The sequence below is a fragment of the Rhineura floridana genome, chromosome 4 (genome assembly GCF_030035675.1).
Source record: "Rhineura floridana isolate rRhiFlo1 chromosome 4, rRhiFlo1.hap2, whole genome shotgun sequence".
NCBI classification, from domain to species: Eukaryota; Metazoa; Chordata; class Lepidosauria; order Squamata; family Rhineuridae; genus Rhineura; species Rhineura floridana.
In genome coordinates this window covers 165,371,078-165,385,622 of record NC_084483.1, presented here as the reverse complement: position 1 = coordinate 165,385,622, position 14,545 = coordinate 165,371,078, and the positions used below count along the sequence as shown (strand labels likewise).

The window sequence follows — 14,545 nt, the reverse complement described above, 5'->3', positions numbered from 1 at the left end:
TTTGTATAGGAAAAAGTATTTTGTAAAATGTGAAGGACAGCGGCTGCCCAGTCAGTATAGCCACTGTACAAGATCTACTCAGCCACTGTAATTACCTTTTTGTTTTGAGTGCCCTTTTGTCTGGGTCTTGGTGCAGGTGTGTATCCAACTTTGATGTGCTTATGGAAGGGGTGTGCAAGTAGTGCCCCCCCAAGTGTGGAGGCTTGGACAAACATTGTGTTATGGAAAACCAAAGTCTGTGAAAGTACATATTTGGGAATGCCATCAGTGTAATCCTAAACACACTTAATAAATAATATTGAACTTGCACTTTACAAAATATATTACGGTCATGTCCATAAGCACCAGGAGGGTAGTCGCCCAGGGGATCTTAGTCCCTCTGCTTTTTTGGGAGCAGGGTCCCTATGTCTCCAAGCATCCTACAGTCAGCATGAAAAGGGAGTGTGTTAGTCACTGAGAAGAGTCTTCTAATATGCTTCCTTGCCTTTTCTGCAGATTGGAGCCAATCAGAGTGAAAGGAGGTGAGTCAGCCACTGAGAAGACTCTTCTCAGTTGCTAACGCTCTCCACTTTCATGCTGATTGGCTCCTAGAGATGTTTGTTGTTGTGAGAGAATGCATTAACAAAGATCTCATTCTTAATCCAGGAGCAAAAAAGGGTGAATGTGGCTGTAACTATCATGAAGGGACTTTGCACTTCTGAATTTCTACTAAACAACTGATAAATACCTATGTAACTTTGTGTCTGGAGACTTATTATTAAGAAGCACTTTCCATAATTGTAAGGAGGTGTGTCCACACGCAAGCATCCCAGGCCCCTAAATGAGGGGAGAGAGCAGCATAGGGACATAAGCAGGTGTCTTATTCCAGGGGTTCCCAAACCTTTCTTCTACGTAGACCACTTGAAAATTGCTGAGGGTCTGAAAGTATCTGAAAATTTACTATGGGCATATGCAAGATAATTAACTCCCATTAGTAATAAGAGCAAGAATTTGAGCTGTGCGTATGATATTGTAATTCAAAGGTGTGATTTTAATTTTGCTAGTTGTTTATGTCACTACTATTGCCATTACATTCAGTGATATATGGGAATTACGATTTACGAGTAACATTAGTACAAAAAACATTACTAAGGATTCTGTATGGTCTGATACGGGAGGAGGTCCATAGAGGTGACACCAGGAGTTACCACACCAGGTGACACCAACCCTAGTGACGCCACTGAGGTGGGGTATGTATGTCTTAAGTAAATAAATACAAAGCTGGCATATCTAATACATTCATTGGAGTCCACCGTTACACTATGTTAGAGTTTTACAACAGCATGATAATTTCCAGGTTTGGAATTTTGTTAAGGCCTCAGAAAGTATCAATTTCTGTTGAGAAAGTAGTGTTGAACTTGGGCCTCCTCCAGATATTAATCTCATTCTTCTACAGGAAACCGCAATTGTTGAAAACTTCCTAATTATTAATTCTCTGTCTCACACACACCTGCACCCCCCCCCGATGACTGCCAGTCTCCCACACAAAGCACAGAAGAGAATTTCAGTATTTTTTTCCATTTCAAATGGCTGAATAACTCCTTGGTACAAGTAGAGGGAGTCATAGGTGGATCCAGGAAATACTCTCATTCATGGAACCCAGTAATTATTGTCCATGGTCTGCCCAAATACACCTGGGCAGAATGCATAGTAGAGTGTGAGATTTGTACATGTAGCTCATCTTCTGGCAAGATGCTTTAAACAATAGCAACAACAACAACAACAACATGGGGATATTATTTCCAACAACTGTGTAATCCTTTCTGTTTTCTTTTTTCCACTCCCAGCTAGTATTGCCAGAATATTCGATCCATAGCCTCTTCTGTATAATGTTTCTGTGTGCTCAAGAATGGCTGACTCTTGGCTTGAATATTCCTCTGCTCTTCTATCACTTCTGGAGGTAAGTCATAATCCTGCTTCGAAGTACATTGTCATCCCCATTTCCTCATGTGGTTGCCACTTCCAGTGTCCCCTCCTGTCTCCTGAGAGAGGCTCTGTGACTGTTAGCTGCCCCAAGACAGACAGAAATTCAGCAGAAGCAACTTTTCCTTATATGGAAATGCAGTGAAGGAGTCTGTGTCTGTCAAATTTCTTCCTAAAATGTAGCTGCTGAAGACATAGGAGCTTTGTCAAGGGGAAAAAAGGGCAAATCCAGTCCCAGCACATATCATTCAGATACGATGAACTTCCTGCTCCATAGAACAGAGGGAGAACCCATAGCTTAGTGGAGCACATGCTTTAAATGCACACAGAAGGTTCAAGGTTCAATTCCCAGAATGCAGTTAAGGAGCTCTCTGAGACCAGGTACTAGGATCTGTGCCTGAGACTATGAAGAGCTGCTGCTGCCAATTAGAGTTGACAGTACTAGGCTGGCTGGATCCATGGCCTGGAACAATGTATGGTAGCTCCATATGTTGATATTATTATACACACTGTTGTTTCATAGAATCATAGAATAGTAGAGTTGGAAGAGGCCTACAAGGCCATCAAGTCCAACCCCCTGCTCAATGCAGGAATGCAAATCAAAGCATTCCCGACAGATGGCTGTCCAGCTGCCTCTTGAATGCCTCCAGTGTTGGGGAAACAAGTATTGGAGGCAGATAATAACATATTTAATAACACACACTCTATTATTTATGTGCCTTTGTGCAGAAAGGCTGTGTACAAAATTGGGGTCAACTGCTGTGTTCACTGCTACAGAACAGACACCAAAGAAAGAGCTACTGAGGACAGATTCATACAACCTTGATAATGTTTTTACCAATAAAGACTGTATTCAAATTTTAAAAATAAACTAGTATTTTTCCCACCACCACATGGCAGAATCCTTTTGGCAAAAGGTTATTTGAGAGGGACCTAAACACAGTGGTTGCACACACCACACTTTCAGTACTAGCACCAATAATCTGCAAAGACCTTGCATGCTGAAAGTTGTTGGTCATGCAGGCCATTGCAGAGTGGACTCTTGCAAGATTGCAAAAGTCACAGTGGGCTGGGGAAAATTCTGTCATCTGAGTTCACCAGCAGTAAGAGAATGGGATACTTTCGCCCAACAGTTCACAGAATGTTGAAAATTCACTAGCAAGCATTGCCAAATTGAATATAATTTAATTTTAAAATGATTCAACTGTGATCAAGAGCAGGTAGATTCAGGAGATATAAAACTTCTGCATTAGTTCTTAGGATCCCAGTAAAGTGGCCTGCCAGTCATTCTTCTTGAACCCTCCCACGGCCATTGCTCTTAAACCCCGCCTGAGGCCCTCCCATTCTCCTGATCTACCACTTCTTGTTGACTTGGGCTGTCTGTCTAGCTCACCTAATCAACTTTTCCCAATCTGTCAGACAGAACGCTGTTGGGAAAGGCCTATGACTGAACAACCAGGCATAGAAGCAGCCAGTCCAGCTGGCACCACCACTGCAGCATTTGTTAGAGTGGGCAACAAGCAGTGCCAGGTAGAGCAGTGAGTGCGTGCTGTGCAGTGTTGAGGGACAGAGCTCTGTGTGACACGTGGCCTGGCCTGCACCCTGAAGCTAGACTGTTGCCCTCTTGTGTGGTCAGTTATGTTGTCCCATTGCCAATCTTGAAGTAAGTTCCAGCTGTCAATCTGGTTAGCTTCTGTATGGGGAACGGGGTGGAGGGCATCATCTTGTCATTCACCTCAGGCAGCAAACTGTCTTGGCCCTGGAGTCAGGTGGCAAGAGGCTTGTGTGAATTGGCTTTTCCATTTGCAGGTGTCTCCTCTTCTTTTTCAGGTACTTCCATTGTCCAGCAGACAGTACAGAGCTAGCATATGACCCTCCTGCAGTAATGAATGCAGATACCTTGAGTTACTGTCAAAGAGAGGCCTGGTGTAAACTAGCTTTCTATCTCCTCTCATTCTTCTACTATCTTTACTGGTAAGCTTGGTCTCACTTCCCTCAAGGAAATTGGTTCAGACCTGAGAATAGCGAATCTGTGGGTCTCCAGATGCTGTTGGATGACAACTCCCATTGTCCCTGACCACTGGCCATTCTGGCTGGGGCTGATAGCAGTTGGGTCCTAACAACATTTGGAGGGCCACAGGTTCCCCATACCTGCCTTAGAGGATGGAGCAATTATGGGTGGATAGAAGGCAGGAAAGATCTATGGTTACTGCAGCTTATGCAACAATACTTGTGAAGAATAGGCAGGATTTACCTCTATTTGCTGAGGCTTTCTAGTTCTTTAGGGGAGTCTCTGGTACTTTATTAATGTATATTAACAACAATAAAAAAAACTATTATATGCAGCACGCTATATGTGTTTTCTCCCTTCCCTGGCATATTCTTTTGTACTAATTTATATCCATATTTTTGATGTGGAAGAGTCATCACAGAGCGACAAAGGTAAAATGACTGGTCACGCTGAACTGATCATAATGTAAAAAACACACATCAATTGTCAGGATGTGATTTTAAGAGCGAGATTGCTGGCACTTCACTTTTTTATATTGGAAAAGTGATGGTGTGCTTCAGAATGATTCTGTTTCCCCAGGTTTTGCAGATGGGAGAGCGGGCGAAGTGCCATGGATCAATATTTGCTGATGAAAGACTGTTTAAACATGTGGTGTATCAAAGCCTCCTCTTTGAGGTAGCAGTGGCCTCATTTGCCCAAATGAACAGCTTTCTAGCCAATTATTATAGGGGTATTGGTTTATTCTTTTGGGTGTTTTTAAAATCTAGCCAGTAAGGCTTTGAAGTACATCATAAAGGAGTTAGTGCAATGTTTCTGAGAAAATGCTTCTGCCACTTAAGCCACTGCATTGCTGCAGCCCTTTATTAGTGATGTGCCATCAGCCCTAAGACACTGTTTTGTGAGCTGTTAATACAAGAGTACTGATCAGGAAGTGTGTTGGTGTTTCATTACTTGTAGAAAGTTACCATGTATTAAGGCAACTAAACTATTCTCTGACAATATTGCCTTTTATAGATTACATAATCTGACGTTATGCTCCCCCCAGATTGTTTATAAGCAAAGTAAATTAGGAAAGAGAAATACCTTATATTAAAAAAGAGTAAATTAGTATTATTTATTTATTTATTGCATTTATATCCCACCTTTCTTTTCATCATAGAAACCCGAGGCGGCTTACATATGGTTCCCAGGTGGTCTCCCATCAAAGCACTGACCAGACCTGACCCTGCTTAGCTTCAGCAGGGTGCTGTATGAACTGCTGACTGTTCTGAAACAGGAATTTTGGAGGACATTTAGCAATGCAAGGACAGAATTCAAAGAAGGAGTAAATGGAATGGCAGGACACTAACCAGATTGCAAATAGGCTGTGAGAAGAACTATGGTACCAGCTGTTGAGGGCCAAATTTAGAGATGCAAAAGATCCTTGTGCTTTAAACATGTATCTGCTCCAACCATGCAGAACAGGGGGCACCAGCCTTCTTGGACCATGAGGCATATTTCAAATTTTGAGAGAGGTCTGAGGGCGCCAGTCACAAAATGACTGTCATGTGGGGCATGACATAACAAAAAATTTGAGGAAACTACAGTCATTTTTAAAAAGTGAAAGGTCAGTCTGGGGCCCTGCCTGTGGGTGCCAATGAAAGCCTTTAAGAGTGCCTGCGTGCTCAGTTGGTGACCCATGATGTAGAAAACGGGGCAGTTTTTAAACAGCAAAAGGAGTGAATGGTTGCAGAGTACAGATCCTTTCCCCCCCATAAGTATTTTTCACCTCAACCAAACTCTGATGACAGAAGTGTCCTTCACTGAAAGAACTTGTGGGGAAGATCTGAAGGAGGGTAAGCTATAGTCAGGGGGGAGGGTCCTCACTTGTATGTCCTTTTTTGTTGTAAAACCAGACTCATCTCCTACTTTCCGTGGGATTGGCAAAATGTACCTCTTTAAACAGGTGTAAAGGGGTATGATTTAGCAATGTTCTGAAGCTACATAGGCCTGGGTTTGGTCAGTTCCTGGATGGGAAACCACTTAGGAATACAATGTATGTTGCTCTGAGCTCCATGAAAGTCATATGCAATATAATTAAATAAAATATGCTTTTATAAAAACATAAACTACACACAGAGGTTTGCTCATGTCTAGTTTGGCTATTACTGCAGCATTTCAGTGGTTTCCTTAGAAGTGTTGTCAAAAGCAATAAGCTCTAATTAGGTGTGTGTGTTCTTAAAGTGCACTTCATTGCTTACTTATTATTTTCAGAATTTACATTATTTTTCTTCCATCCCAGGGAAAAAGAGAGAAAAACAAAGAAAGGAGCAACATTTAAATAAAAATCCTGCCTGTTCTTCAGGGAATTGTTGGTAGAAATTTCAAAGATCAAATGCACTGTTGTAGAAGGATCCTCCCCCCACCCCCCCAGTATCAGTTCAGGCACTGCTTGAAAACTGTTGGAGAAACAGCAAAAACAAAAAATGTGGTAGTGGCAATGATGTATTGCATGTTTTCCTATTCTCCTTGTTAAATCCATCATAATTGGGATAGAATATAGAGATACAGTGAAGGAGCAGGCTACACAAGTACAGCAAGGAAGGAAACAAAACTTCAGGGTCAGCATAAAGATTAAGGGTTAGGAAACTGAAAGTGGTTCTGCATGGCTCAAAGTGATCCTTTCAAACTGTAGTATTTTCCCTTCATATTTAGCATGATCTACGGTTTAGTGACTTCCTAATTCAAAGACACCATTAAAGGATGTGATTTTAAGAGCGAGATTGCTGGCACTTCACTTTTTTATATTGGAAAAGTGATGGTGTGCTTCAGAATGATTCTGTTTCCCCAGGTTTTGCAGATGGGAGAGCGGGCGAAGTGCCATGGATCAATATTTGCTGATGAAAGACTGTTTAAACATGTGGTGTATCAAAGCCTCCTCTTTGAGGTAGCAGTGGCCTCATTTGCCCAAATGAACAGCTTTCTAGCCAATTATTATAGGGGTATTGGTTTATTCTTTTGGGTGTTTTTAAAATCTAGCCAGTAAGGCTTTGAAGTACATCATAAAGGAGTTAGTGCAATGTTTCTGAGAAAATGCTTCTGCCACTTAAGCCACTGCATTGCTGCAGCCCTTTATTAGTGATGTGCCATCAGCCCTAAGACACTGTTTTGTGAGCTGTTAATACAAGAGTACTGATCAGGAAGTGTGTTGGTGTTTCATTACTTGTAGAAAGTTACCATGTATTAAGGCAACTAAACTATTCTCTGACAATATTGCCTTTTATAGATTACATAATCTGACGTTATGCTCCCCCCAGATTGTTTATAAGCAAAGTAAATTAGGAAAGAGAAATACCTTATATTAAAAAAGAGTAAATTAGTATTATTTATTTATTTATTGCATTTATATCCCACCTTTCTTTTCATCATAGAAACCCGAGGCGGCTTACATATGGTTCCCAGGTGGTCTCCCATCAAAGCACTGACCAGACCTGACCCTGCTTAGCTTCAGCAGGGTGCTGTATGAACTGCTGACTGTTCTGAAACAGGAATTTTGGAGGACATTTAGCAATGCAAGGACAGAATTCAAAGAAGGAGTAAATGGAATGGCAGGACACTAACCAGATTGCAAATAGGCTGTGAGAAGAACTATGGTACCAGCTGTTGAGGGCCAAATTTAGAGATGCAAAAGATCCTTGTGCTTTAAACATGTATCTGCTCCAACCATGCAGAACAGGGGGCACCAGCCTTCTTGGACCATGAGGCATATTTCAAATTTTGAGAGAGGTCTGAGGGCGCCAGTCACAAAATGACTGTCATGTGGGGCATGACATAACAAAAAATTTGAGGAAACTACAGTCATTTTTAAAAAGTGAAAGGTCAGTCTGGGGCCCTGCCTGTGGGTGCCAATGAAAGCCTTTAAGAGTGCCTGCGTGCTCAGTTGGTGACCCATGATGTAGAAAACGGGGCAGTTTTTAAACAGCAAAAGGAGTGAATGGTTGCAGAGTACAGATCCTTTCCCCCCCATAAGTATTTTTCACCTCAACCAAACTCTGATGACAGAAGTGTCCTTCACTGAAAGAACTTGTGGGGAAGATCTGAAGGAGGGTAAGCTATAGTCAGGGGGGAGGGTCCTCACTTGTATGTCCTTTTTTGTTGTAAAACCAGACTCATCTCCTACTTTCCGTGGGATTGGCAAAATGTACCTCTTTAAACAGGTGTAAAGGGGTATGATTTAGCAATGTTCTGAAGCTACATAGGCCTGGGTTTGGTCAGTTCCTGGATGGGAAACCACTTAGGAATACAATGTATGTTGCTCTGAGCTCCATGAAAGTCATATGCAATATAATTAAATAAAATATGCTTTTATAAAAACATAAACTACACACAGAGGTTTGCTCATGTCTAGTTTGGCTATTACTGCAGCATTTCAGTGGTTTCCTTAGAAGTGTTGTCAAAAGCAATAAGCTCTAATTAGGTGTGTGTGTTCTTAAAGTGCACTTCATTGCTTACTTATTATTTTCAGAATTTACATTATTTTTCTTCCATCCCAGGGAAAAAGAGAGAAAAACAAAGAAAGGAGCAACATTTAAATAAAAATCCTGCCTGTTCTTCAGGGAATTGTTGGTAGAAATTTCAAAGATCAAATGCACTGTTGTAGAAGGATCCTCCCCCCACCCCCCCAGTATCAGTTCAGGCACTGCTTGAAAACTGTTGGAGAAACAGCAAAAACAAAAAATGTGGTAGTGGCAATGATGTATTGCATGTTTTCCTATTCTCCTTGTTAAATCCATCATAATTGGGATAGAATATAGAGATACAGTGAAGGAGCAGGCTACACAAGTACAGCAAGGAAGGAAACAAAACTTCAGGGTCAGCATAAAGATTAAGGGTTAGGAAACTGAAAGTGGTTCTGCATGGCTCAAAGTGATCCTTTCAAACTGTAGTATTTTCCCTTCATATTTAGCATGATCTACGGTTTAGTGACTTCCTAATTCAAAGACACCATTAAAGCCTGGAAATGACACAGTGTGGAAAATAAAGACAAGCCGGCCTACAGTGATGCTTGAGATATAAAACACAGCAAAGAGATGGAATTTTTGAACCCAACCGCCATTCTGGATGTAAAAGGGGAAAAAAAACTCATTCGGAGTTAACAGTTGACTGCAGAAGTGGAGAAACTTGAGTGTGATAGACGGCTGGACAAAGTGCTTCTCCCTCTTACTTTCTGTGTTTTACAGCCTTTGGATTTCTGATTCCCCGGCATAAACAAAACAAATATGACTATTGAAGAAGGTTTCATCTGCATATGATGGGAGCAAACATTTGTCATATTAATTTATTATAGGACTGCAAATCCCAAAAGGAAGACAATTTGTTTGTTTGTTTGTTTTTACCCTTTCTTCATAGAGGGGTTGTAAAGCAAGATGACTCCCTAGAAAAACTGGCCAAGAGGATTGCTGTTAAACATAGATGTGTAATTCTCCGTTACCAGAGTATATTCACTTTCTGGACATGCTGGGAAATACCTGTTTAAATTGCTATTGTGATTCACATGACTGGGGAAGAAGAGATGCATCTTCTCAATTCAAAGACATTGGCAGGAACAAATTCAAAATATGCGCTCAGCCATTTTCAGGCCAAGGCTTTTCTTGTGGTTGGCCCGCCAGTGGTTTATGCTAGCATGTTCCAGCAATGCTGAATCAATCAGACATGGTGCACTAAATAGTATTAACACATTTTATAAGACGGCATCATTATGTCAAGCATCCTATAGTACAATATTCCTTCTACTGGAAGAAAAAACTCCACTAATAACACATATGAAGGAATGGTGTGACAGAATATTTTGCAGTATAGACTGTAAAGGACCACATTACTTTTGTTGGCAGTCTTGTCATGTGGCTTTAGTTGTAGGGTCCAACTGAGGCTATATGTTAATGGGGCTGTTCCTTCCTCAACCGCTGCATATTGAATGGATGTTGTAGAACATAGTAATAAATTGTGATTATTATTAATTTTCTGTATACAAGATTTCTAATTTTACCTGAGATATCATGCTAAACAGGTTGGCAAAAATGGGCTGCATAAGCCTGCTGTGTATACACAGATTTCCTCTCCTAACAGGTTTATATACCACTTTGTTGTAATAACCTTTATGCACATACATTTTGTATGTGTATCAGACAGTACAGATTTTGTTAATGTCTTTAAGATTGCACTCCTAAGCACATTTACAATGTAGTAACTCCTAAAATAAATAATAAATAAATAATGAACTCAGTGGAATATAGCTAAGAATGCCCTGCACATCATTATATATATTAAAAATACATTTTGCACTACATTTGTTTGACATAAAAATAATTATTTTTTCACCCAAGATGTCCTTACATTTAAAAAAAAACAGTTATGGTTGGTCAGAAAAGTGGAGTAAATTTCTTTATTCTTCTGCTTTACTCTGTTGCTGCAGCCAATACTCCAAGCTGAAAATCCCAATAGTGTACTGCCTGGCCTGGAACGGAGGAGTTACTGCAGTAAATAACCTAGTGGTGAAACCTGCATGTTTATGGAAGTCACTTTTCTCTCATGAAATAAATGAATAGGAAATAGAGTAACAGCACAATCCTGTGTATGTTTACTTAGAAGTATGCCCCAATCAGTTCAGTGAGTATATGGTTCCACGTAAGGCTGCTTTCAGATGGGTGTTAATTATGGGATCAGTGCTTCTCAGGCATGCCAGCTTTTTGAAGCATCCATATGACATTGTTGGCATCAAAATGCCAAGACAATAATTAGAATTTATTTTTGATTAAATTAAATAATTTCATTTAATTTAAATGTATTTATTATTGTGAAAGGCAGCTCTTTGTGTGAATGAATGGATCAATATTTGAATAATACCAAGCAAATATTGTTTCCCATGATTAAGGCTGCAGTTCTATATCCACTTATTTTTTCTGAGAGTAAGTTGCACTGAATTAAACAGAACCTACTTCTGAGTAAATATGTATAGGACTGCAGTATTGGGCTGCAATCCTTTACCCACATACCTGGGAGTAAGCCCAATTGAACTCAGTGGGCCTTTCTTCTGCGTAGATATGTATAGGATTGCACTGTTAGTGTATCAGTTGGGGGGGAAGGTGGAGAACAGATTATGCATGGCTGGAAGTAAAAGTGGGATCCAGATGTGACTTCTCTCGTAGGGTAAGGACTTCCCATCTTTGTGCTTACAAAAGAGAGAGAGAGAGAGAGAGAGAGAGAGAGAGAGAGAGGGAGCTGCTTCTAATCTGTGTTCTCTTGAAGATGCACATTTCCACTTTTATAGCCAAACCCACTGAAGAGCTGAGCAACTGTCCAAAGGACTTGGATTCCCTACTACTGTGCCCCCACACTATAAGCAAAACAGCAAACCGCCTTGGCCCTGCATCAGCTTTCATACATTTCTTTAGTTGCAAGGCTCCATGAGCTAGAGGGAGCCCCAGATGACGAAGCGTCAAGGCCCCAGCTGACAAAGTGTCAAGGCGAGTTAAGGAGCAGAGCGAAAAGAGGGTAAGTAGCTCCCATTTATTCCATTATTTAATTGAAGTAAAACAGCTCAGAGCAATAAGTAATAAGGGCAGCCTAAGGTCACCCTGAGCTAGGAGCCAAATCCTGAAAGAACCTATATCTTAGGAGACAGATCCTAGGAGAAAGAAACCTATAGAAAGCTAGTTTTCAACACCACCCTAGCAGGAAAGCTTCAGGGGACACTGTAAACAAGGCTAAATTCCAGTCGGAGAGAAGGGGAAAAAGGAAACGCCACCGATACATACAGGGAGAGAGTCAGCTCAGTCCTTGCTAAAAAGGGCAGCTTTAGCCTTCCTGAAACACAACCACAAGCTCTGTTTCCCTAGGTTAAAGAAAGGTCAGGCTGTTCTAGGTGGGAAAACAACAAACAAAAAATACTTGCCTGGAAGTGGCAGCCCCTTGCTTAGATTAAAAGCAGCCAAAAGCTTAAACAGCCCCGCCCTTCACTCAGGAAGGAAGCCTGCCTTCCTGCCTTCAAAGGAAGGAAGCCTGAGATAATCCTAAAGAGTTAAGCCCCAGCTGATAGTTGAGCCATCAGCCTCAAGTAACACATAATTGGCTGGCAGCAGTAGCTGGGAGGAACCAGCCACATATATAAAGTCAGAGCACCCTAGCGAGGGAGCCTGCTCCACGAGCTAGAGGGAGCCCCAGCTGACGAAGCGTCAGGGTGAAGGCCCCAGCTGACAAAGCGTCAGGGTGAAGGCCCCAGCTGACAAAGCGTCAGGGTGAAGGCCCCAGCTGACAAAGCGTCAGGGTGAAGGCCCCAGCTGACAAAGCGTCAGGGTGAAGGCCCCAGCTGACAAAGCGTCAGGGTGAAGGCCCCAGCTGACAAAGCGTCAGGGTGAAGGCCCCAGCTGACAAAGCGTCAGGGTGAAGGCCCCAGCTGACAAAGCGTCAGGGTGAAGGCCCCAGCTGACAAAGCGTCAGGGTGAAGGCCCCAGCTGACAAAGCGTCAGGGTGAAGGCCCCAGCTGACAAAGCGTCAGGGTGAAGGCCCCAGCTGACAAAGCGTCAGGGTGAAGGCCCCAGCTGACAAAGCGTCAGGGTGAAGGCCCCAGCTGACAAAGCGTCAGGGTGAAGGCCCCAGCTGACAAAGCGTCAGGGTGAAGGCCCCAGCTGACAAAGCGTCAGGGTGAAGGCCCCAGCTGACAAAGCGTCAGGGTGAAGGCCCCAGCTGACAAAGCGTCAGGGTGAAGGCCCCAGCTGACAAAGCGTCAGGGTGAAGGCCCCAGCTGACAAAGCGTCAGGGTGAAGGCCCCAGCTGACAAAGCGTCAGGGTGAAGGCCCCAGCTGACAAAGCGTCAGGGTGAAGGCCCCAGCTGACAAAGCGTCAGGGTGAAGGCCCCAGCTGACAAAGCGTCAGGGTGAAGGCCCCAGCTGACAAAGCGTCAAGGCGAGTTAAGCAGCAGAGAGAGTTCGGCAGCAGGGCGAGGAGGCCAGGGGCCCCCACTCTGCCCGTCTGTTCCCTAACCTCAACTAAACCGCAGTCCCCAACCCATTGACGTAATAAACCTTAAACAAAACTATGCAGGTAAGAAGCCAGCAGGGGTGTGGGGGCTTTCCAGTGTTTTGCACCGCCTGCAGCATGTACGACTATCTGCCTGTTGGACAGAAGTCGTGGGTGTGCTCTCGGTGCAATGAGCTCCTGGCTCTCCGGGAACCATTTCCTTGAGGCCAAGGTAGCGGACCTGGAAAAGCTGAGAGAGGCAGAGAGGTGTGTGGAGGAGGCCTTCAGGGACGTTATAGCTGTGTCCCACTCCAATGATGATAGCTCTTCTGCTATCATGGAGAATGATGGTCTCGGGGAAGGAGAGCATCCAGCTGAGGAAGAGGGAAACAATCCCTTAGAAGGGACCCATTCCTTGGGGGATGAGCAGCTATCCTCTCGTGCCGAGGATATATCTCCAGGGGGTGGAGGGATCCTTGTAGTGGGTGATTGGATCATTAGGAACATAGACAGTGGGGTGTGTGATGGGCGTGTAGACCGCAAGGTGTTTTGCCTGCCTGGTGCGAAGGTTGCGGATATCGCCCGTCGTTTAGATAGTTTGGTAGACAGTGCTGGGGAGGAGTCAGTGGTCGTGGTGCACGTTGGCACCAACGACATGGGGAAATGCAGCCGTGAGGTCCTGGAAGCAAAATTTAGGTTGCTAGGTAGGATGCTGAAAGCCAGGACCTCCAAGGTGGCTTTCTCTGAAATGCTACCAGTTCCACGCGCAGGACCAGCCAGACAGGCCCAGCTTTGCACTCTCAATGCGTGGATGAGACGATGGTGTCGGGTGGAAGGGTTTGGATTTGTTAGGCACTGGGGAACATTTTGGGACAAGCCGGGCCTGTACAAAAGGGACGGGCTCCACTTGAACCAGAATGGAACCAGACTGCTGGCACTTAAAATTAAAAAGGTAGCAGAGCAGCTTTTAAACTGACTGAGGGGGGAAACCCGACAGGAGCTGAGGAAGGTCCGGTTCAGAATAAACCTCCCCCCTGGGATAAAAACCAAAGAAATGATGAAATTTTAAAAGGGGCAGGCCTAGAAGTAGGCATTGTGAGAGCAGGAGCACAGGATATAAATTCAGAAGGGCAAAATTACCACAGGCCAAACCACAAGTGCCAAAAACACTTGAAGAGAGACACTGCTTACAAGTGCCTGTACGCTAATGCTAGGAGCCTCCGAACCAAGATGGGAGAACTGGAGTGCTTGGTCTTAGAGGAGAGCATTGATATAGTGAGCATAACGGAGACCTGGTGGAATGGAGGAAACCAGTGGGATACAGTTATCACTGGATATAAACTATATCGGAAGGACAGGGATGGATGTATTGGTGGCGGAGTTGCTCTATACGTGAAAGAAGGCATTGAATCCAGCAAGCTCGAAACCCCAAAAGAGGTGGACTCCTCCACAGAATCGTTGTGGGTGGTGATACCATGCCCCAGGAGGGATTTAATTCTGGGAACGATCTATCGTCCCCCTGATCAAAATGCTCAGGGAGACCTTGAGATGAGATATGAAATTGAGGAAGCATCCAAA

At 43.4% G+C, this 14,545-nt stretch overlaps 1 protein-coding gene across 6 annotated transcripts in view; it reads left to right on the top strand.

The window, feature by feature from the left end:
* The window catches only part of CNIH3 (cornichon family AMPA receptor auxiliary protein 3), a 114,512-nt gene extending 104,313 nt beyond the window's left edge, over window positions 1–10,199 (top strand). For 4 of the 6 annotated variants that reach the window (XM_061626428.1, XM_061626430.1, XM_061626431.1 and 1 more), the window contains exons 5-7: window positions 1,827–1,939; window positions 3,793–3,936; window positions 8,919–10,199. In XM_061626428.1, the coding sequence (XP_061482412.1) occupies window positions 1,827–1,939; window positions 3,793–3,936; window positions 8,919–8,946 (285 nt within the window). In that variant the 3' untranslated portion in view covers window positions 8,947–10,199. Of the gene's footprint in view, window positions 1–1,826; window positions 1,940–3,792; window positions 3,937–6,667; window positions 6,715–8,918 lie in introns of those variants that run through there. The other 2 variants (XM_061626432.1, XM_061626433.1) reach the window with 1 other exon arrangement.
* Window positions 10,200–14,545: the final 4,346 nt, after the last annotated feature.